The sequence below is a fragment of the Pundamilia nyererei genome, unplaced genomic scaffold, assembly GCF_000239375.1.
Source record: "Pundamilia nyererei isolate P.nyererei 1_Seehausen unplaced genomic scaffold, PunNye1.0 scaffold00001, whole genome shotgun sequence".
NCBI classification, from domain to species: Eukaryota; Metazoa; Chordata; class Actinopteri; order Cichliformes; family Cichlidae; genus Pundamilia; species Pundamilia nyererei.
The window spans coordinates 2972994-2998015 of record NW_005187402.1 but is presented as its reverse complement, the minus strand read 5'-3'; the positions used below and the strand labels follow the sequence as shown (position 1 = coordinate 2998015).

At 40.0% G+C, this 25022-nt stretch overlaps 1 protein-coding gene across 4 annotated transcripts in view; it reads right to left on the bottom strand.

Moving 5' to 3' along the window:
* The window catches only part of il1rapl2 (interleukin 1 receptor accessory protein-like 2), a 479888-nt gene that overhangs the window by 91512 nt on the left and 363354 nt on the right, over positions 1–25022 (bottom strand). For all 4 annotated transcript variants that reach the window (XM_013913212.1, XM_005719422.1, XM_005719421.1 and 1 more), the window contains exon 7: positions 15096–15170. In XM_013913212.1, coding sequence (XP_013768666.1) covers positions 15096–15170 — 75 coding nt within the window. The remainder of the gene's footprint in view (positions 1–15095; positions 15171–25022) is intronic.

The window sequence follows — 25022 nt, the reverse complement described above, 5'->3', positions numbered from 1 at the left end:
CCCTACACAAAGGAAGAGGACAGAGGACCTCATTTTCTAAAGGAAGATCCCTCACACACTTTCAAGACTGTGAAGGTTAGCATTGTTTCTTTTAGTAAATTTAATAATGACAGCGCCACAGTGGATTTTAAATGAAACATGTGGCATATATGAAACAATAGATACCACATGATAACATGTGTACTTTTTCCTCACCAAATGTATTATTACAAAATCTTTGACACTGGATTTGGTCTAGGTTTCAGAGAAGCTAACTGGCAAGCTAGCATTGATATTATTAGTGTCTTATGTTTATTCATGTCTTCACCAGGGTCTTTGACATTTCGCTGCTGTACTGTTCACTTCAGCTTTACGTTTGATTTCTCACATTGTATATTGTAATGGCAGAGATATTAGGATATTTAAGGGGCTGCAGTGGCTGCTACAGCTGTGGGGGGCAATACTTTGGTGAAATGTCCTGGACCCTGGAAAAGAGACTGTGTAGACTGGGTAAGCAATTAAAGGTTACTGGCCCAGAGCCATTGGGCAGCTGGGTAAAGGTGGATGTTGATATTCAATGCCAATTATGCAACCTGTTCAGCCATGTCTATATGCTCTTTTTTTATGCTGTTAATATAGGGGGGGGGGGAATAAACTTTAATCAATAAACTGATTAAAGAAGCATTGTCGATGGAGCCACAATCTGATCCTGTAGTGTAGCTGCAGTTTGCACATTTCATGTATTCTCAGCCAGATTTGGTTCAGAGCACAGCCAATATTTGGCATAAGTAGATTTAAATTTACACACACTGATGATGGCAGCTACATTGTAACCACAGTTAACCTGGGGCGCACTGACAGAGGCGAGGTTGCCAGACACTGGCACCACCGGGCCCTCTGACCACCACCAGTAGGCAACAGGTGAAGTGTCTTTCCCAAGGACACAACGACTGAAACTGTCGGAGCCGAGGCTCAAACCGGCAACCTTCCGATTATAAGACGAACTGTCAACTCTTGAGCCACGATTCAGTCATCCACCCATGTGTGTGAATGACTGAATGTGTAAAGTGCTTTGGAGTCCTTAGGGTACTAATAAAGCGCTATACAAATACAGGCCATTTACCATTTAAATTGAAAATTTTGTTTGAATTCTGCAATTGAAGACATGCTCAGTTATTTATGAACATGGTCTTTGTTTAAAGCAAGAAATGGATTTGGGGGGTGCATATCTCATTCTGAAAAAACTTTAACAACTATTAAGTGTTACTCAAAGCCAATCACCATCATCCAAGGTATCAGTATGGCTCTTCTTTGGAAAGACATGAATTCTTAAGCACGAGGGATATTGTGTAATTGTGTAATTTTATTTTATTTTGTCTTTGAACCCTTTTATAGCTGACAGGTATTGAAGACACGTTTTCTAAGGGGATGAAAGTTGGCATTGTGATGGTGAAAGAAGAAGACATCATCGATGTGTTGGTTGTCCTTGAGGCGGCAGTAATCCTGTCTAATCTGAGGGATGTCTCAAGTGCCATTTCCATGCTGATGGGCCTTCTTTTTGCCCTCAGCATAGACTATCCAAAGGAAGTTAAGGGCATCTTTGAAGTCATTCAGAACGTCCTAATGAACATTGGTGGAAGGCAGTGCATCTCACTAGTGCATGGTCTAAGAAACAGACTCTTGCAGAACGCCAAGCAGAACTGTAATAGTATGCTCACAGCATACAATTGCCTTAGTGTTAAGGACAGTTTTTATTTTACTGTTTGTTTTTTTTTATTCTTGCAAGTTCTCATTCTCACTTTTGTATGTCACTAAATGACTACACTTTACATTCCAGATTAGACAATTACTCATTTGTTCATGGTTTAAGAAACTTATGTGAACAACAATATAATGGTGGACTCTGCAGATGTTTATCTCATGCAAGTCAGTAGTTTTTCCTTTGTTTTGCAATTGAGCAGACTCAAACTAATGTTTCTGAAATATTCATATTATCAAATGTTTCAGAAGCATGCACTCATTTTCAGAGATATTGGTTCTGTGGAAGTTGTTGCAATTGTAAACGAAGACAAATACAAGAGTTTGATGTCTTAGTTGTTATAAACTGATCTTTACTGTCACTTATCAAAGGTTTTGTACTATTTTAATATTTCAAGTTTTATGCTAACAGGTGTGACTGAGCACAGTGAAGTTTTAAAATTTTGCAAATGTAAAGAATAACTTTTCTAAAATAGCAAGTCTCCCGTTGATACATTACATTAATGCAGACTTTATGTAGTTACTTCACAAGAATCACTACTGCTCCTAGAGTATTGGTCAGAATTTAATCTTCACCCAAACTGGGCTCAAGACCAGGTTCAAATTTATTGTTTCACAGGGAGCAACTTTTGAGTTTTGATGGTTTGTGAGCCTAATGAGCTACGTCACTGATTTTTCTGTTTCTCAGATGACTAAGATGGCACAATAAATGGTGAATGTTGGGTGCTCATGAGTAATTGTCTTGTCATGTTCTTAAAACAAACCTTCTGCCTGAAATGATCAGATACACTTTAATGGAATCTGTGAGTTTTTATTTTTTTTTCTGTAAACAACAGAACATTTATTTAAAGGAATGTAGATATTTAAACCTGAGATCTAAGATAAACCTAACAGGCAGTTTTGCTGAAATGGGTGTTAGAAAGCTTAAAAAAACTTAAGATGTTCAATACACATTTTTCTTTACATCCAGTCAATCAACTCTGATAATTAAAATGAAACTGATTTAGTTCACTCAGCTACCGTAAGGAGCTCAGTTAATTAATAAACTTAAATCAATTTAGCTAACAGATTATGTTAGTTAAGCTAAAATAGATTCCTAAGTTGAAAGACCTACTAAAGTATTTGAATTAACTAAAAAACCCAAGTCAACTGAACTAGGACAAGAGTTTAATAAACAATAGATTATTTTAATTTAGCTGAAAGGGTTTCCCCAAGTAAAAATAACAATTAAAGGAGTTGAACTGACTAACAAATCTCAGTCAACTAAACTAAGATGAAAGTTTAGACAACATGTGATTTTTCAACATAACATTTGGTTGTGTTACAAGAACAAACTTTATTTCTTGACTTAACTTAAAATTTTAAGGCAGCCCTTTACCTGATATTTTTAAGTTGAAACAACAAGTTATATTTTACAGTGTAGAGACAGAAAACCATTCACACCTACAGCCAATTTAGAATCACCAGTTAACCTAACCCCCATGTCTTTGGACTGTACCCAGAGAGAATCCACGAAGACACGAGCAGGACGCAGGACCAATTGCTGTGGAGGAGACATTTCTAACCACTGCACCACCTGCTGCCCTTGGGCAACGACATAAGTTAAAAAAATAAAACATCCTCTGATTTACAATCCATTGTGGTTGTGTACAAAGAATCAAGACATAATTGAAGTGTCAACTTTATCAAATTAAAGCTGTGCTTCAATCACATCAAGATTGTTTTATTTAAAGTTCACTGTGATGCTGCACAGAGGCAAACTTACAAGGAAAACTGTGTCCCTCCAAATCCTCACTTGTATGCCTGCATGCTTGTTTTTGCATTGATTTTATTGACAACTTTTAGTCCATTTGATGGACAAACTACTGTATTATTACCAGGTTGTTTGTCTTGACTCCAAAAACTAACTCACTGAGGTTTGAGTTTCAGTGGTAGGTTTTTGAAATCATAAAACCAAAGACATGTAAAATATGACTTTTTAACAAAAGCCAAATCTTTTCGGATTTTTCTGACACATCTGGCTTAAATAACAGAAAAAAAAAAATATAACCTACCAAATTCATGCTGTACATATGTTTTTCTATATAATCTTACCTCCTTGTAAAGTTATTTGCCTGCTAAAGGCATGAAGTGATATTTATGTAATTCACTAAACAGACAAACTAACTTGAAAGAATGAATGTTGTTGTGAATAATAAATATTTACAGCCTCCAGGCATCAAATTATGCAATAATTAATCGAGGTTAATGCCACACTGCTGCCTTTCTGTGTAATGATGTTAAATAACCAGTGCACTTGATTTTCAATCAATCAGAGTCTGTCTCACACCGGAGATCAAGTAACACACTTAAATGCTGAGCTACAGCTTCGGGGTCTGAGGCTTTAAGGTATTTGCTTTCTAAAATGCAGCTTTGAAGTCACATCAACTGACTCAAGTCAGTGTGCCAACCAAGAGAAAAAAGGAAGATTCCGATGATGTCGTTTGGGTTTCAAATCCTCGTCCCTGAAGCTTGACAGGTGGTTCTTTAAAGTTGGAGGCTCTCCCCATTAGGGAAGACATGTGACTTCACAGCAATGTGATTTACCTTTCTGTCCTTAGAAATATTTTTAAACATCTCCGGCATGATCCACTTCTCAGCTGTATGTTGATGCTACATCAAACACACATAGTACTCACCCCAGCTTCAAAATTATGGAAGTACAACATCTGATGATTTGCAGATTTGGAGAACTACTTTAGCACCCAGTGTAATCTAGACTAATTAATAATTATACAAATGTCACCAGTTCAAAAACACTCCTCCCTCATATGTGCAAAATACAGCCTGCTTTTAACGTCCAAATCGTACTCTAAAGTTGCATTAAATACAATCCTAGTATTAACAGGTGTTCAAATGACTTTTTAAGGCCCCGACCACATAAGCCTAGAGACTGGTCAGTATCTGACAACCACAGGTTTTAGGGAAAACGTGTATTCTCCAGCTGGGTTTCAAGAGGTTGCTTGTAGGCACTGCATGAAATTAATCGAAAAGAGATATACAATGTTACACCAAAACACTTGTAATCGCCTTGATCGCAAAGAGGTTTGCATGTTTCCATGGTCAACCATAGTTTGTACAGAAGATGTGCATACATGTGTGTGCATACAGTGACATGCAATCTGCAAAAGTTAGACAATTCACCTCCAAAGTATGAAGTGAGCCTTTTGATTGCTTGCAGTGGTAAAGCATAACCTTTACTTTGAAGGTGTACAGTTTTCCTTACTGCCTGGATGAATGATTAAAAGTTAACTGTTTCCTAGAATGACTTCTACAACCACTTTAAAAGCTAATAATGTGGCATTATTGTGTGATAACTGATTCTTATACTGTCCAAATAAAAAAGAAAGAAAGAAATCTATTGTCAAACTGTGATGAAACATTCTGAGCATAGCCGGCATCGACTGGTGAAAAAACCTGTGAATGATATGTGGTTTCAATGTAAATTTCTTACCTCTTATATACAGTATCTAATGCTGTATTTTCATTGTCATTGCACTGAAAAACATCTCATTATCACCCAGTAATGGCCTCATTTCCTGCATCATATAATTATAATACTGTAGGCTTGCAGGTTGAAACCTGAGTCTTTCATTCATTTTTGAAACATGACATGGAAGATGATTTAATGCTTTTTTATCGTATTCTGTTCAAATGCAGTAATTTGCCTCGTACGCCCAACACAGTAAGCCTTACACACACACATAGACAGGCTTAACCACTATTTGACCTTGGGCTACAAATGGTTCACTTTTCTTCCTAACTATCCTCTCTCCCAGCGACATACACCTGTGACCTTGGAGCCCACTTCTTTCTTTTCTTGCCGTTATTTTTTTCCTGTAAAAACAGATGGATACAGGTGTTTTCACGATCTCAGCTCCACTGCAGACATTTCTCACCCTCTTTGTTTTCTATCTCTCTTTCTCTCTCTGCAAGTCCCTCCTTCTCTATCAAGGTAGCAAACAAAAGCAGATTACCATATTCATGAGCCCCCCGATGACAAATGAAAGCAGGAGTAAAAGAAAGAACAAAACCCATTCTTTATTGCACGTCCATCGCATATTGATCATCCTTTCAACTGCAATTATTTTCTCAATCCCTTTGAGGCTCTTACTCCACCCTCACAACTTTGATTTTCACTCTATTTTCGCTCTCCTGTCTGTCAAAAGCCCGTTTAGATCGAGGGAGAGAACTGTCCGTGTGAACATTATGATGCTGATGGAAAGGCTAAACACCTTGTACTAGCTTATGTAATGCGATGTACCGTGTGTCCTACGTGTGATAGAGAGGGGGGAAAAAAATCAATCCTTTTTTCCTCCTGCTTGCTAGCGCTAACATTAGCTGTTTAGCTGCCAAAGGAGGACAATGGTGGAGCGGCGAGCAGTAGTGGAGATATTTTCATTAAAAAACAATACAAGTACACTACAGTACAGAATAAAAACATTACTCCACATTATACTGCTTACAGAACTTTGGCTCTTTGGAAGCATCTGCACAGACAGCATGCTAACACAAAGCTAGCAAAAAACCCAGAGTGATGCTAAAGCCGACTGTATGCTGACCCCAGTCCAACAGTCAGAGCCTGAAGTGAGTGATGAGCAGTCAGGCTTGCACCCTTTGTTTCTATCTGTTCATGTTTCTAAAGTAGAATCGCTGTGACGATGGCTTTGAAGACTCTTAGAGCTGGTTTTCATTTTTGCTTCGTGTCCTCGGCTTTGTTTTCACACCTAAACAGTAAGAGATCACATTTGTCCTGATTAGGATTGGGATTTGTGTTGGTGTGTGGGACTGTAGCCTGTAGGTTTCTGTTGTTAACTGGTAATTATGAGACAGTGTGTTTCAGGTCATTTGTTGGAGTAATGAGAAAGTAATACAATGAGTAGTGTCCTGAATTACTTTCTCTGGTGAGTAATTAAGTAATGCACTGCATTACTTTAAGAAAAGCAATGCAGTGCATTACTTTAAGAAAAGTAATGGGTAATGTGTAACAACCCAAACACTGATTATCAAGCGAGTTCAACATATCCAGGAAATCCTTTTGATGCTCTGGCATTGCTTACAAGAACGTTGGCAATCAGGCAAGAGCAGCGCAGCTCCCTCAGTCGAGCCAGGGTTCTCCAAATTAGCTATGAGGCTTTCACATGACAAGAGTGGTGACCAATCAGAAACAGGAGGGGTTAACTGATATTACCAAAAAAAGAGATCGAAATAATACAGAGAGATTAAAAACACAATGCAGTGCACAAGCACTTGCTATAGCTAAAGCGTGCGAGTGTGTGGAAAAGGATTAAAAAGATACATATATATGTGTGTGTGTACTGTTTATCAAAGTGGAAAAGTGCTTTGTAGGAAAGTGTAATTGACGCCAGGAGAGAAAGCCACTAAAAAATGCCAACTGTGTGTAATCAGCCTCAATCAGCATTGCAGTTAAATGGTGCGTGAGCAAATAACAAACAAATATGAAAACAGAATTCAAACTGCCAAGTATATTTAGCCTACCTGGAAATTTTTATGATTCCATTAAGTATGAGGTTCTCTGTTTTACAAGATCTCCATATTAAGGCTTGTTTGCTTCCGAGTAACTGTATTTCCTATTGATGCTTGTAAGGGAATAATGAAAACTTGATAGTCTCTAAAAACTTTAAACTTTCTTACATGCAGAGAGGTCCTCAGAGTCTTTTGGAAATGGTGAGGCTCGTTTCTGAAGAATTGTGTGGTTATCAGTAGTTTTGTATAACTCCTCCTTAAGCACCGCCTCTGTGATACTGAAAACCCAGTTACCCCTAAATTATCTGCCAAATCCTGCTTTGGAGTACAGGCCACAAGTCTGACAAGTTCTGGATTTGTCCACATGTAGAGCCTGAATTCCTTCAACTAACTAGGCCACAGTATTCGGTTTGAGTGTGTTTTTTTATGTATATTACCTTCTCCCATATGGCCGTCAGCATCTTCCTCTCTGCATGAGCTTCTCTTGTTGTCCTCTTTTACTTTGGTTTTACAGTGGAACCCCGACTTAGTCGAAGCACCTTTTTCCATCGTCTTTTGAGTGAGGCGATGCTGGCTGAAGATGAAGTTCTTGGTGGAGGAGGATGTGGCAGAGGTTGAAGAAAGCATGCGTATGCATACATACATACGTACGTGTACATGTATATAACATTATGGAATTTAATTTTTTTAAATTTTCTATTTTATCTATTTACGTGGGCATTTTGCCGTACCACGGGCAGAAATATTGCCCGTGCCTTCGTAACTTGAAATTTTGGTTAAATGGGGACTTCGTAAGCCGGGTTTCCACTGTATTTCCTGCCTGCTTTTGTTCCTGCTCCCTCTCACCTTGTCTGCGTTCTGTCCCTCACTATAATTTACTGATTGTGTCCTTGTGCTCTCACTATTTTGTCATGTCTATACAGAATTAAAAGCAATTCTTAGAATTGTTTAATTAAAATTGGGACTGTGTGTTAAGCTGTCTGTAATGTAACTTTTATTGTTCCTTTTTTTTGTCATAACCTTTGAATTGAAGCTGAAAGTTTGCACTTTAATCACATCTTAATTGTTTCATTTCAAATCCACTGTGATGCAGAAGAAATACAAAAACTGCATCTCCGTCCAAAAATCTTTGGACTCTATATTGTCGCATGTCTGCATTTTGAGTTTTCTCTAGCAGCCTCCTGTTGTTCCTGTTTTTCTGTGTTTAAAGGACTTCTTTAGTATGTGTGTGTGTGTGTGTTTTGGACTTTAGTTCAACTCAGTCTACAAATTTCCTTCCGTTACTCTTCCACAGCTGTAACACCTTCTTTTTGGACCCTGCCTCTCAGCCTTGTTGTTATTGTACAGTTGTGTCCTCCCTTTGAACTGCCTGCAAAGACACTTTTATCTTTTTCTCAGCATCCATATGAAAAAGTCAGAACACGGCAAGGACACTTTGAGAAGGTCAGTCAAGCAAATACCTAATCAACAGGTCTAATCGATTAGCTTACATAATTGTTTTAATTTTAATGCAGTTCAACCTGAAGCACACTGATTATATTTAAGTAAACTGCACTGCACAAATAAACTTGACTCCCACTGATCTTACTGTGATCGGCTTCTTCTTCTTCTTCTTCTGTAATGGAAACACAAGAGTCTTTTGAACATTCATAGAGTTACATTTCTCCTTTCCTTATTTCCTTTTCATCATTGTTTGCTCCTCACTTCTTCCCTTTGATTCTATCTACATACTGCACTTCTTATTTTATCACTTCCCATCTCCTCCGTTGTTGTTCCATTGTTTTTATCGCGTCCTCATTTTCTTTCCTTTTTTATATCTCGGCTGCCTTTTTAAACTTTTTTTTTCTTCTCTTGCCAATTTTTGCTTTACTTTTCTTTCATTTCTGAGCTGTTTTTATGCCCCTCTTTCCAACTTTTTTGTGCATCCATCCTGACAAGTTATCAACCCCCCATTTTTTCATAATTTGTTCAATCAACTATGCACTATGCACTATTGCACATAAAACTGCTTTACGTATTGTTATTGTCAGTTGTCAGAAGCATTTACCCTCATTCCTATGTACTTTGTTTTTCCTTGCTTCCTTCTATCCTTCCTTTTCATGCATTTTTTCCTTCCTCACCTTCTGTCCTTTACTTTTTAGGTGGTACTACAGCAATAACATTCCTGTTTTGCCACTGTATGTTTCTGCTGCCAATCATTTGATGGAATTCGGTGCAGAATGATGCAGCACGGTGACTCCAGAGTCTCTCTGAAGGATGGATGTCGGAAACATTAAGACCTTTCTTGCATTCATTTTATCCCGCTCTTACCTCACATTATCTGTCTGTGACAGGTTGAAGGGGAATATTGATATAGCGCCTCACAGTTTTAAAGCATTTGAAGAAAAAATAAAAGGCTGAATGAGCCTTAAAGAGAAAGACAAAAGGACAGAGATATAGAGAGTGTGATGGAGGGAAGATATACAGATGGAAGGAAGGTGAGATAGAGGCAGACACGGCGCAGAGGGAGACAGACGTAGAGAGATAAATACGAAAAAGACAGGGACAGACGGAGAAAGAGAAGAAAAGGGGGGAGGGGGGGCAGTAAAGAGAAGAAAGCTTACCTCCTTATCTTCCCCTGCCTTTCACAGCAAACCTCACAGCAGCATCTAATACTGCTCTATGTGTGAAAGTATCAGAGAGCGTGACTTGTTTGTGTGGTGTCTAAACTCAGGCAGCAGCTAATGAAACTGAAATGAAAACATCAATCTGTGCAACGACTTCAAATGTTTATCAAAATCAAGAATAAATTTGGCGAATGTGCACCTGACGTCCACGTGGATAATTCATCTGCATAATGCTAAAAAGCACAGGTTGTGTGCCTGTGTGTGCTTAGGTGATTTCCATGAAGGCTATTTTATTTCCCAGAGTGCTTGGCGTGTCATTGGGAAATGAACATCAGCAGCTGAGGACTAGTTGAAGGATAATTTATGGAACAAAACATAGAGAGTGTCAGTAAAAAACACAAAAAACGCTGCCGGTCAGATCGGCCACCTTCGGGCTTGGACACGTTACTACTAAACACTGCTTTTTGGTCTCTGGGTCACAGCTGGAGACCCGACTCTCATCATCGGTGACGATCCCTAACATGAAGGTTGGGTGAGTCTAACACAAAGTGGGGATTTAAAAGCAGCAGCAGCACAGCTATGAAGGGGAGACGGACCAACTTTAAGCCAACTTTGGTTGTTTTATAATCTGGATGTTAGCAATATTTCTGTCTTAAAACAAAAAGTTTGGAAGCAAATTAATTTCGTTGTGTTATAAAATCTAAATATAAGGTCAGATGTACTTTATTTAGATATTATTTTGTTATTATGTTATTTTTGTCTCACAGCAGCCAAAAACAAGAAAAACATCCATAAAACAGAGAATCACTTAAAAGAATCTCAATAAAGGAGAAAACTGAAAAAGAAGTGAAGCATTTAGATGCCTTAAAAAGCTTGCTCTGAATTTTATGAATGGCTGAGTTTGATTGTGTAGTAGACCTCTAGTGGTCGCGTGAATGAGTGCATGTTAAAAATCTCCGATGGGGCTGTTACTCAGGAAAAGTTCTAGAACTGCAACTACTTTCAAAATGACGTCCCAGTCACTAGCCCGCAGAGAGATTTTGAACTGTTTAGTTCTTCCTCTGCCCATTCAATGCAAATCAGGCAATAAATAACAGCCTTAAATCAATGAAATGGTTCCAAAGTATCCCAACAACAACTAATCCCAAACTGATGCCAAAGACATGAAGCACGACAGCGTTACAGCGGCACCCTCTGTACTGAATGAGTCACATGCGATAGATTTGAAATGAGCTGGCAGGTTGTGTTTGGATCATAGATCCAGCTTGGTCATCAGAATAGCAACACTTTGCTGTGAGGAGTTGACAGATAGATGGAAACAGGAATCAAAGAGTTGGAGGCCGTTAGGGTGGATGTCTGAGAAAGATGGATGGACAGACGTCAGAGGCGTGTGACAGTCCAACAATTAGCTGAGCTTCACCGGGTTTAAATATCGATCTGAGAACAATGATTATTGAATTAAATGATGAACCTTAATTTGTTGAGCCTGTGATGAGCAGAAAGCACATTTTACAGTGTTAAATTAAACTGCGAGTCATATCGCGGTGTTTCATAATTTCAGCAACACTGATCTTATACTCACATTGGTTCTCAATCTTTATGCTCCGTTTGTCAGGCTGCGTTGTCACTTCCATTTCTCTGTTATGCTGGGAAAAATAATGGGAACTGATCGTTTCCTGAATACTCAGTTAAACATGCCCAGTTTTGGAAATGTTTGTTTTTGACTTCCAATTTGAATATATTTCTGACTGTGACAGTTTGGAAACAATCAAAGAGTTTAATTGGCAACAAAAATGTATTAAGAGATGGAAACTCTGAATGTGTTTAAAGAGGCAGAAAACATATTTTATTCTTTGGACTCCATCCAAAGTATTACTATTGATTGGATAAAAACACAGCAAGTCTTCCAATAACTCATTTATTCTCATCTCTTTCACATATTTAAGTTGCTCATCCTTAGCAGTAGTACTTAACATTTATTACAAAGCTGCACATTCAGAGTAAGGATGAATTTCCAGGATATCCGGGACGTGTGTAGAACTCCTCAAACACTGTTAGCTTTTCTGATTTTACTTTTGATTTCTTTTAACACAAATATCACAAATTTATGTTTAATAGTTATTTTTGTCTGTTTGTTGCCTCTAGACCATGTCGGCATAGTAACAGGAAATCGCATGTATAACCCAAGGCATTATGGAATAATGACAAAAGCGGTGGCGAGCAGGACGGCAGAGAGAAGGAAAAAGTAAATAAAACCAATATTAAAGGAAATAGAAAGTGAAGGTACCGAAGATGAAATGAGACAGAAAGAATAAAAGGATGGAAAGAAGAGAAAAAAATGAGTGAAAGTGTAAATATAAAGAAGAAGAGTGGAGCAGATGAGTGGAGGAGAGAGGGGGGTGGAGGAAAATGAAGAACATAACTGTGGTTGCTGATGTAAATCTCCCCCAGGTTAAAACAAGATGATAATTAAAAATGTACCACAGGGTCACACTGTGGCCGTGTGTGTGTGTATGTGTGTGTGTGTTTGTTTGTGTTTGGTAGGGGTGAGAATGCAGTGCCCATTAAAAGGTGTCCCTGCTGCAATCAGTGTACAGAGGCCTAAGGGCCTATTTGTTACTACATCAATCTGGAGTTAATGGAAACACACAAATGCGCAGACTTGTGCACACATCCAAACACATTTCTGCCTACAGTGCTAACATTGTCAGAAAGACCGCCAAACAGCAGGGCAGACACACACACACGCGCATGCATGATGGGTTTATACACTTAAACACACACAACACACGTGCAGCTGGGAACGAAGGCAGCCAACTGGGCCATCCTCAGAGCACAGCGCACACTGATTGGTACACAAGCAAATCTTAATGAGATCCTTTCAGCGCTGAATTTTTCATGTTTCTCTCATAGATTCTTCACCTCACCTGTCTTGGTTTTTCATGAGCAGCTTATAGATTTTTTTTTCACGTTCCTATTAGACGTCACGTTTCCTGTTGCTTTCGTTACATTGCTACGGCGACGGCACTTAAATGTCATTTTTTTGAGGCTGATATAAATTACTAATCCAAACAAACTTTTACTCTCATCTGAAAATCATCTACTGAAGATGAGTCGAAGTGAAAGGACGGGTATTTTTTTAAATGTCACGGTTTTGACTCTCTGCCAGGTCGCATCAGTAGATAAGACAGCTCTGCGGCGAGTGCTGTGTGAGTGCTGCAAATATTTAAGCGCAGAGTAAATTGGTTTGAGAACATATCTGCACATAAGTCATTGTTAGTCGTTGACTGGGGGAAATAAAAGAACACAGACGCGACGGGACTGCAATGGATAAAGTGCACGGTGACAGGCTCAGCGAGCCACCGTCTCTGCATTATCTCACACGAGACTCTAAATCTCTGCTTGCTGTTCAGTGGTCAAAGCTGACCTCTAGCTTTCTAACCGATGGAGCCAATGACCCTTCAGGGTTCAGTAAAGTATCCTTTTACAAAGCCCCAAGGAGCTATACCAGCTGATGTGATTATTTTGGCCAATTGGCTTCAGTCTGATTCACAAACCAGGCTAAACTTAGAAGAAGTTTGCTCATATAAAAACACACTGACTGAAATGTATATGGGAAATTTCTCAAGTTATGATTTATGTCTTGAGTCTTTATGTCTTTAAGTCTTGAGTCACGGGGCGATCGTGGCTCAAGAGTTGGGAGTTCGCCTTGTAATTGGAAGGTTGCCGATTCGAGCCCCGGCTTGGACAGTCTCGGTCGTTGTGTCCTTGGACAAGACACTTCACCCGTTGCCTACTGGTGGTGGTCAGAGGGCCGGTGGCGCCAGTGTCCGGCAGCCTCGCCTCTGTCAGTGCGCCCCAGGGTGGCTGTGGCTACAATGTAGCTGCCATCACCAGTGTGTGAATGTGTGGATGACTGGATATGTAAAGCGCTTTGGGGTCCTTAGGGACTAGTAAAGCGCTGTATAAATACAGGCCATTTACGACAATGGAGAAATTCAAATGCTGAAGTAGTGTTCCCTTCACATACATGTACAGGAAGAAAGAGTAGAAGTCAAGGTCATGGATGTGGTTTTGGGCAGGATCCCATCACAGTACTGCCAATCATATCCAAATGCCAAATCACAACAACAGTCACCAGAAAGCACTTTGTATTGTAAGGTGAAGACCCCATAATAAAACAGAGAAAACCCCAACGATAAATGGACCAACAATGGTGGCAGCTACTAAGTTTTAATACTCTTTCTGGGTCACAAAATAAACGTTTAACACATTTTCAGGCGAGAATGTAGCTGTGTAAACTTCAAATATCTGCTCGGTTTATCAAGACACCACATATTTACAAAAGTGCTCCGACGTTTTCGGAGACGTCTGTTACCCACCAGAGTCACCAGAGCCGGCGAGAACACCGGACTCTCGCCACAAAATGTTTTCAGATCCCCGCGGTCTTTCACTAGTCAGGTTAATCAGTTAGATAACCTAAAGATCTTATTGTTTGGCTTTTTTCCGTATTTTTTTTGTTTGTGAGTAAATCAGTTTGGCTGAGATTAAAATTATTAGATTAGATTCAATAAAACTTTATTAATCCATCGGGTGGGTTCCTCCGTTTTTTTCACACAGCTGAATAAACGTCAAACAAAAAACTGATTAAACAGAAGTGTGAGACATCGAGAATTTACACCGAGTTTATTAAAGTCCAACGAGACAGCAGTGACGCAAATCTGAAGGCTTCGGCCCATGTAGACCGCGAAGGCTGGGTCCTCAGAAGGATGCGGCCTAGGTTTTGGGACACAGCTAATAATCTCCACTAACTTAACTCCTGTGAGGCGACCCTAAATATTTTATTTGGAGTAGTTAAAAAAAGACAATGACTGCTAAATGTAAATGACAGATCTGCAGAATCGATCAATCAGCTGTTTGTACGCTTAGCTGCATCTTTCATCATCAAGATGCAGAACCGTTAACACATTCAAGTAGACTTCCATCGCTAAAGTTCACGCATGCCTGAAAGGCCACAGTAAAGTGAAACGGATCACATGCGCTGCCACAGGCTGAAACCAAAGTGTTCGTGGAAACGCCCTGATGGAGCACGCCATTCCACGAAGAGACACCAAAGTGATGAGCACTTTGCACCCAGAATGGAGATGCCATTCTAAAAATAAGGACCTAGAGGATCATCACCCGAAACCAAGGATAAAGAAATAGAGAGGAATTGCTGTTCCTCACCAGGTGTGACTTCTATCACTGTGTCTTGTCTGTCTGGGGGGAAAAGGACCTTGGGAGGTTGTGTGGTCTGGAGAGCTGAAAGAGAGAAAAGAGAGGAAGGAGATCATCATTAAAAGTATGCTGGGCTTTGGACATAACATATATTATCACTTTACAGAGTTGCCATTTTTAGAAGGAAACATTGATTTTACAACATTACGCTGTTGATAGAAAAACAATGGAAAACCACAGCTGTACTGCAGGTGTAGAGCCCGAAAGTGCAGTGTTTTGTCAGGAAGAGCCCTGAGGGAGAGCTGACCGTTGCCCCCATCAATTGATCAACGGCCTGCAGTATCACAAAGCCAAATATAAAGAGAATGGAGCTACCCAGCTGTCACACCAACTAGATGCTGCCTCAGTCACAGAGACAGCTCACAACACAACTTTTCTCACCTAATGATTCCTTCTTGTCCCTGTGCAGGTGAACCTGTTGATGAACTGCCTTTGTCCTCTGATGACCAGCAGCGCTCTCTGCTTCCACTCCTACCACCTTCCCATTTTACCTCACTGACTCTGAAAAGCCAGCGCGCCGTGCTGCCCGACACCTTCCCCCCCTCACCACCTCCCAGTGTCTAACAATCCTCAATACTGCTGTCCTCCCTTAAAAGCCTGTCCTATTCCACACATAATTTATTCTGTGTCTGAGCACATGAAGGTGGTTTCTGGAGTTAACTAAGCACCAGCTGATTAACTCATATTGTGATCATTAAAAATGAGTTACTATTCAAAGTCTTGGCTTATACTGGAAACAATTCAGGGTTCAGTGTCTTGCATAAAATGCCCTGTCATACAGGAGGAGGTGAGAATTAACATCAACCATCAGTCAGCTGGGTTGTAGAGCTATTAAAGCTTCTTACATTTAAGAGCTGTTCAGCAGATTGTAATTCAAACAGCCTCAGAGGAGACCAGACTCCTGCACCACCTGTGAGCTCTGTTTTTAAGCTTTACAAAATCTAGGCCATGACAAGAGACTTTTGCCAATTACGTGTCTTTCAGACCAGATCTGGTGCTGCATAGGCGATTAGGCACAATGGTACAATATCACAAGCACATCACTGAACTTCTACCAGGAAGTGTGGGGTTACAATCCTGCATGAAGCCAAACAAATGTAGATTTTAATCCATATGATCATATGCACACGTGCATTACAGCAGAGCGATATATATTTTTTAGATTATAGTGGTTTGGTTCTTTTCTAGCTTTATCCAACTTTATTTTATTGCCAAATGTTTGGTGGTGCGAGATTTGCTCGAGCAGAAAAATAAAGATTGCAAGTGTTATGTGTGAAAATCAACACTTGGTTCATTTGATACATTTTTTTCAGCATCCATTAGACACAAACAAGCGCAAGAACAAAGCTGAGGCTTAATATCAGGAGTAAATATAGAGTCGAAAAGCACTCGCTCACCTACGACGCCTTAATTACTTTGACTTTTAGGAAACAGATAGTTTCCCACGTTGGATTAAATGCTCTTTATGTGACTTTTGCAGCATGGCAGAAGCACTCAACACGGGTTTCTCTTTCCGTCTCTTTTTCTTCTTTCTTTTCTTTCTCTACTTCTTCCTTTCCCCTCAGTAACACTGTCAATCTCTCCATCGCTCCATCCTCGTGTTTCTATGACAAGACTGATAGTTTCATTTGCATTCTGAAGGTGCCGCTGTGCCCTTTTAAGATTAATGAGACAACCCTTCACCTAGACCTACTCTTGTTCTCCTCTCTTCTGTGCTCCACTCCTCTTTTACTTTCCTCTCCTCTTTTCACAATCTTCCCATAATTTCGTTATACACATCTATACGACCGCTGCACAGATCCTCCCCCATTTACAGTTGTAAGTCTTTCTGGCTTACTGTGTTTCAAATTTCATGGCTCACAATTTCATTTGGGAGCTCATGTGTCCCTTTGTGAAAAAACAATGGTGCTGTATCCATGTTTTAATCGTCTATATATCTTTATGTGCAGTAAACTGTCCTTTTGAATATAATATTTCCATAATCTCCCATTTTGAGTTTGGACTTTGCTTCCATGTGTCATGTGGTTAGAAAATCAACAGTACATGCATGTGTCAATTCTCTATGAAAAAGACTAAAAATTGTGTATGTGAGTGTTCTGAGTCTGTGCTAACTTGAATTAAAATCAAAGGTCTGCTTCAAATAGATGTTAATGATGGGGTTGCTGTTTACGTGTATCAGCCAGGCTCATAGAAAGGCAGCAGCAGGAATTAGAGATCGCTGAACTTTTGAAAATGGTTGCTTGTGTCGAAAATTACAGGACACCAGTGATGCAGAGGGTGTGTTTTGTCGGTGCTTACGTGCGTGCTAGGACGGCGCCAACAGATGCGTCACATGATTAATTTCCACCCCGCAGCAGTGATTCACAATGGCTAATTTCAGTCTTTGTTTTTGTACTTCTTTACCATCTAAGAAGCGATGAACGCATAAAAAATTCATAGGACAGAACAACAACACTGTGTTTCCACAATTCATTGTAACTCGCTGCTTTTCGGTTGTGTTATTGTTTAAATCGATGATGAAATGGAGAGGTGTGAGGACACAAATGGAGACTGAAAATACCAGAAAATGAAAGCAAAGAGGACCTGCTGAATGAATATGTTTGGGATTTGTTTTTTTGGCTGTACTGTGTAGAAAATAAATGTAAATTTCAGTCATCAGCGAGAAGTAGTAGCAAACATTTGGTTTATCAAAACTAAAAACAGTTGCTGCTGGAAATGAGGTTGTTGAGAACAGGACTGGGGCTGAACTAAAACTAAACAACAATCAAAGATAGAAAATTGAATTCCAACACTTTTCAGTCTGAGTTTGACGATGGAGGACAGCAGCAATTTGATCTACTGGGTGAAAACTGATTGTGGAATACGTGGCGTGAAATGATTTGCCATCTACCTCACACTTACTGATAACTCAAAGAGCTTTTTAGCCACATTTGGTCTCATGTATTCATAAAGCACTTTATTCTATACGCTTAATTGACCTTTTATTCACAACCATAACCAATTTAGACTCACCACTGAACCTGACACGCATCTGTTTGGGTTGTGGTAGGAAACAGAGGCAAGCCCTGCAGGCACTACCAATGGCCGGGGGGTTAGGAGGTTCAAACCCAGAGTCTGCATGCTGTGAGGTGACTCTGCTGATTGCACAAATTGCTGCTTGTTTTCATTAGGACTGCTCTAGAAGTTAGACACATGGTGTGGTTTAACTGCTGACATACCTACAACTAATTCTTCTTCTTTTTCCTCCACCAAGGAGATTATGTTTGTGGTCATATTTGCATGTCCTTCTGTCTGTAAGCACGGGAAGTTGACAAGTTTTGACTGAACATCCTTTGAGGTTTTCAAGGCCGACTTAATGATTTATCAGTCAAAAACTGCCAAAAACCCTTAAACTTAGAAACCACGACTCTTACATGTGTGGTGTGTATTATCGACACGTTGAATGTACCATATAAAGATTCAAAATACCGCACTGCATCGCATTTGACCTCTGACCTCACTTTTACATCTGCCTTCCTTTCAACTTGACCCCAAAATGTGTTGTGACTTAAAGAAAGTATCATCAAGAGAAAGAAAATGAGCCGCCTAGTTAATATACTGTAGAAAATTGAAAGTACTACTGACTGCTGGAGGTTTCTTCCTGTTAAAAGGGAGTTTTTCCTTCCCACTGTCACCAAAGAGCTTGCTCATAGGGGGTCATATGATTGTTGTTTTTCTCTGTATGTAGTATTGTAGGGTCGACCTTACAATATGAAGCACCTCGAGGCGACTGTTGTTGTGATTTGGTGCTGTATAAATAAAATTGGACTGAATTGAAAATGATTCTTTACTTACTCGAACATAATGTTTCTGTGATCAACGCAGACATCTGTCATAATATTTCATTATAGTTGCTAATATTATTATAGCAGTTTTAGTATATTTCTGTATGCATATATGACTTTTCTCTTCTTTTTTATTAGCCAGCACTGTAACTAAAAAAACGAATTACCAAGAAAAAAACACAAGTACTCAAATGGCATCTGTCTCAGTGGTGTGCTGTTTCTGCTGCACTTTGGGTTTCAAATAAGACCTTTTATAGTTACACAGTTCACTGCAGTGTGGCACATTCAGCAGGGCACAGTAATAATCACGTGCTAGACCCCACATAAAGTAGACAAAGTTTATTTTAGTGCAGTTTTTACAGAAGATGCTGTATAAACTTTGGCATTTTTGTTCAATTCAAGGAAGTTGTAAATGCGTGCACATCCCTGTTGTCATATATTACTGTGTGAGGGTCAGAAACTTTAGAGCATTTCCAAGTAATTTGAGCAACATGTCTGTCAATAAGAATCACCCAGCTCTGATCATTTTAGCTCTGCAGGTGCTCACATAGATTAAACCATTGCTTTCCTTCAGCTTGAATCTTGGATGGAAGAAAAACTGTTCATGTCATCAAACCTAATGTGAAATTTTTGAGACAAAGCTCTCCTGTTAGCATTAAAAACAATATTACAAATCAGTGCCATTTTCTCAACATAATGATCATTATTCCTGCTGCCTCGCCCGTAATATTTGGGACTGCAAATGGAATGACTTCAGCATTTCAAGGGTTGCTTGATTTTTGACCTTTTGAATGTTCATGTCCACAGTAATGTTGTTTTTTTTCTTCTGCAAAGAAAAAGAATAAGAAAAAAACTGAAACCAACTGGTTGAAAAAAGGCACCCTGTTCTTGCATGCATACTAGGTTTACATTCGGTGATTCTCAAAACTAAAGATTTGAGATCCAATAAATGTGTAATTTTCATTCCTCATTAAATATTCTCTGGGCGGTAAATGCTCAGAAACATCAAATAATGAATTATCATATGTTCAGGCCAGAAGGTAGACAAAAGGAAGCTTTTGTCTACCTTTGGCCTGGTTGACTGTATATTAACTGGCTGTGAATGACTGTTAATGTAATCTCAGCCAAAGCGCTCGCTGTGGACCGATCCACTGTGTCATTGCTCCTCTTCTCAAAAGGCAACAGAAAAAAAGGCGCACATTTTGTGCTGTTAAGTGTGCATAATCAGATTCTACATTCTGTATATCAAATTGATTTGACCTTTTGGGAAATTGTAAAATGTCCAAGCAGGGAATGGGCAGAGACACGGGAGACATTTATGCTGGGTGTGGATACATCGAGGATGTATGTCATGCCCTATTCAAAGTAAAGTGAAACATTACTGGAATGTTTTTTAATCAAATGTTAGCAAAGCTTTACAAAGAGGGACACAGACATACTTCTTGTACTTCTCTTCCACTTCATTTCAAAAGCACGGTTGAGGATTAAATTATTAGCCCCTGTGAAATATAAAGCAGAAAAGGATTAAAGGCCAGTAGATGTTCTAAGGATGAGTTTTCTTTGGGGATCATCAATTATTTGTATACAAAGTTATCACAATGTTTCCAAATGCCAAGAAATGGAGTGAGAAGTATCATTAAGAAATTCAAAGAGAGACCCCCAGGACAGAACACGCCTGACTGAGGTAGGACGAGAAAGATTTCGAAGACCAATAGTTAGAGACGTTTCTAAAGAGCTTGGAACAACTGCTTAGACACAAGAGATTAACTTAGCCAAGTCAGGAAATGTAGTATCAAAGATAACAGTCACTAGAACTGTGCACAGGAATGACTGTGATGCTGCAGACCAAGAAAAATGTTTTAGAGCCAGACTGGAGTAGAGTACCATAAAAACAACAACAAGGATGAACAAGAGCTCTACAATCACAACAAACATGTGTGAAGTACACTAAGAACAACCTGGAGAAAGATTCTAATAATAATAATGGAGTGGATTTATATAGCGCTTTTCAAGGCACCCAAAGCGCTTTACAATACCACTATTCATTCACTCTCGCATTCACACACTGGTGGAGGCAGCTACAGTTGTAGCCACAGCTGCCCTGGGGCAGACTGACAGAAGCGGCCCTGCCATATCGCGCCATCGGCCCCTCTGGCCAACACCAGTAGGCAGTAGGGTAAAGTGTCTTGCCCAAGGACACAACGACCAGGACAGAGAGCCCAGGGATCGAACCGGCGACCTTCCGGTTACAGATGCGATTCGCAACCCCCTGAGCCACGATCGCCCACTCAAAGTGTCCTTTGGTCAGATAAGACTAAACTAAGATGTTTGGAGAAAGCAGGAGGAGAGAGACCACAGGGAAGCACGGTGGTGGGAGCATTATGCTGTGGGGACACTTCAGTGTGTCTGGAACTGGGAATCTCATCAAGGTGGAAGAAACCATGAAGGATGTGTGAAGATTCTGAAAGAAAACCAAAAGCGGTCAGCAGCAAAACTGGGCGTGGCACATAGCTTTGTCGTCTTACATGACAATGACCCAAAACACACGTCCTGGTGAAGAACGACCTCCAGAAGTTCAAAGTGAGCGTTGCTGACTGGCCTGCACAACGTCCTGACTTTAAAATCTGTCGGGTGAACCAAAGACCAGGGTCCTCGCTAGAAGGCAGTTAAATCTGGAGGATCTGGAGAGGTTTGCCAGAGAAGGACAGGCTGGGGTTGCTCCAGAGACGTGCGTGAAAATAATTATAAACCAAGTAAAAATAAAAGTGCCACCTGTGCACAACTGCAGCAAATGTATGCATGTTTATCTGTGAATTATCTGTGTTGTCTCAGTGGATGGAGTGAACACTTTCAGCGAGAAAGAGAGTGCGTGCACTTGTGTGTTCATATATGCGTGTAAGCTTTGCATTCAGCGTTACTGTTGTGAATGTAGGCCAGACACGAACGTGCCCACTGATATGCAAATAAGCTTGTGTGGGTGTGTGAACATGTTAGTGAAAAATGAGTGTGAATTTCCATGCATGAGCATTTATTTATTTGCTAGTGTGTCTGTGTGTACATGAGTCACACATGCATATTCATTTTATGCTGGGATACTTTGAGAGCGACTTGTGAGTCAGCTGGTACCTTTCAGAAATGATGTCAATATACGTCAGCAATGTTTGCAAGTTTGTTCATTTGACAGAGATATTCAACACAAACAAAGACATCAGATTCATAATGACGTACTGACGCTGGTGTTTTCATTACGAGCTGCCAAAACTCGAGGTGACCGTACCAAAGAGAAAACGTACTTACTGGTATTTAAAATCTTTAACTTTACAATCAGTTAGATTTGATAAAGAGTTGCCTTAGTCAGTCAGCAGAAACAGTTGATGTACAGTCACTGGACACTTCATTAGACAGACGTTGCTAGAAGTGGGTTGGACCCCTTTATCCTTTAGAACTCCCATAATACTTTGTTGCATAAATTAAACTACAAGTGTGGGTAACATTACTCAAAGATTTTGGTCTGAATTGACGTATCAGGATCACACAGTTGCTGTTGTTGTGTTATCCTGATAGAAAACACCTTAAAAATGGGCACACTGTCTCAGAAAGGGATGGACATGATTAGCAGCAATACCCGAGCAGGCTGTGCCATTAAAAAGATGTTCAGTTGGTACTAAGGAGCCAAGTGTACCAAGAAAATATCCCCCACACTATTACAAGCAGCAGCAGCGTGAACCATTGATACGAGGACGGATGGATCCAAGTCTGACCCTACCACAAGAATGTCTCAGTAGAAATTGAGACATCTGATGTGTGTCTGCATTCATTGGATGTAATCGGTGGTTATTTGAGTTAATGTCGCCTTCCTGTCAGTTCAAAGCAGTCTGGTTATTCTCTACTGACCTCTAAAATCATCAAGGCATTTTCTTTGCTGTTCACTTCTCTTTTCTATATCTGTTTCTCTCTTCCTTGAATCATTCTCTATAAACCCGAGAGATAGTTGTGTTGGAAAATCCCAGCAGATCAGCAGTTTGTGAAATACTCAGAGCAGCCTTACTGGTAGCATTCAGAGTTACTCAGATCACTTTTTTTGCGGCATCCGCAATCACGCCTCACCGGCTTAAAGGGTGAGCCAGCTCCTGAATGGTGGTTGTTGTTGGTGGTATGTGCCTGGCTGGGAGCTGCAAAGCTGCAGCCGAGTGTTTGTACAGCAACTGGAAAGAATAAAAGATCCTGGAAAGCATGGAAATGCCGCCGGGTCGGCCGTGGTTCTATGACAGGGTGTTCAGAAGCAGCAGGAATGAAGGAAAGCCAGGAAAGCAGAGGTGAGAGTAGGGACGTTAAATGTTAATGTAGGGACTATGACTGGTAAATTGAGAAAGCTGCAAGGATTAAATGGTGTTAGTTGAAGATGAAAGAATGCTGCACAGAGTTGAATCAGGCTCCTGGTGGTAAAGAAGAGATTCCAGATACCGGTAACTAGTTCAGAGTTTGGTGAGGGACAGCGCCAAGAAGATGGGACTTGGTGGTGGAATGAGGAAGGATAGGCTTTTTTTTCCAAATACAGAGGTTAGTAAAGAAAAATGAGATGAAGAAAGCAGACAGGAGTGCTGAGAGAGGTGGCTGAGACGAAGAGGACATATATCAATTGGCCAGTCAGAGGCTGGAGTTGGACAGCCCTGATCTAAAGCAACAGACTGACCAGGATGGACGGGATTTGAAATGACTACTGTAGTTTTCGGGTCATAAGCCGCTACTTTTTTCCCACACTGTGAACACTGCGGCTTATACTTGCGTGTGGCTAATGCATTTTTTTGTGCACGGTATATATTTTTACCGGTTGTTAAGAGTTGTAATGTTGTTTGTGCACTGTTACGTAAAAAAACCATAAGCAACGTAATTTGTGTGTTACTGATACGTACGTATACTTACAGGAAGCCGTGTTACAGCCACTGTTCGAGGAAAAGAAGCATTTGCAGTATGTATTTTTGTATGTTACCATAACGTTTATGTTACCATGTTTATGTTACCTTACGGATTAAATTAAACGTTAAAAATCCTCACGTGTAATATTTCTGTGTAAATATCTCATATTACGAGTGAAACGCATACGGCTTAAAATCCGGTGCGGTCTGTACAAGTACAAAATTGATTTTCTTTCTAAAATTAGAGCATGCGGCTTTTAATCAGGTGCGCTCTGTAGTCCGGAATTACGGTATATCAGAGGGACGGCTAAATAAAAAACATGTTTTTATAAACAAACTATCTGGTTTGCTTAAGTGTGTTGCACTGCTTTAAGTGTTGTTCCAAACATACACATTCTTAGACCTTTTTAAGATCTTCCAAGAAAATGTGAAGCGTGAATCATCATCAGGAGCAAGGGGGAAAAAAAGCCTTGTAGTAACAGAAAACTGACTCTCAGCAAGTTTAGCTTTATTGTAATGTCAGTGTGATGATCTGCTGCTGTGTGAAATATGCCGAGGCCAATTTCTGACGCAACAAGCACTCTTTGGAACGGGCCCGAAGGTGGAGGACGCAGTGTAAAGCAAGTGTGTGTGTGAGATCGATGGGCTTTAATGTGACCCCGGTGCAAGTGCCGAGGTGAGGGATGCATATTCATTGTAGGTCCTTATCACAGATACCATCTGCTCAGGAGCAGTGCCACACTGGAGGGACACCCTGATGGAGGAAACAAGCGCTCTCCCTTAACGCTGCACATTGAGCTGAATGATTAAAGGCATAAATTAAAAATGAAGGGCTCTGGAGGGGAGAGAGAGGTTTGCAGATGAAAAGAAAAACACAGACGAGCTTGGATATGACAGGTACAAGGTGAACAGTTTTAACTGGCAGAAAGTGTAGAGAGTGTCACTTTACTTTTCTCCATCTTATAAAACCGACTGGTTAGGCGTTTTGTCTTTTGCATTTTGCAGAAAGGAAATTGAACATTTCATTTCAATTCCATTTTATTCAAATAGTTTGTTTTGCAGTGTTAGAATTGCCACCCGACACAAAAACATACAGTGAACTGTAAAAACGACTTTTTACAAAACCTTTTTAGGGA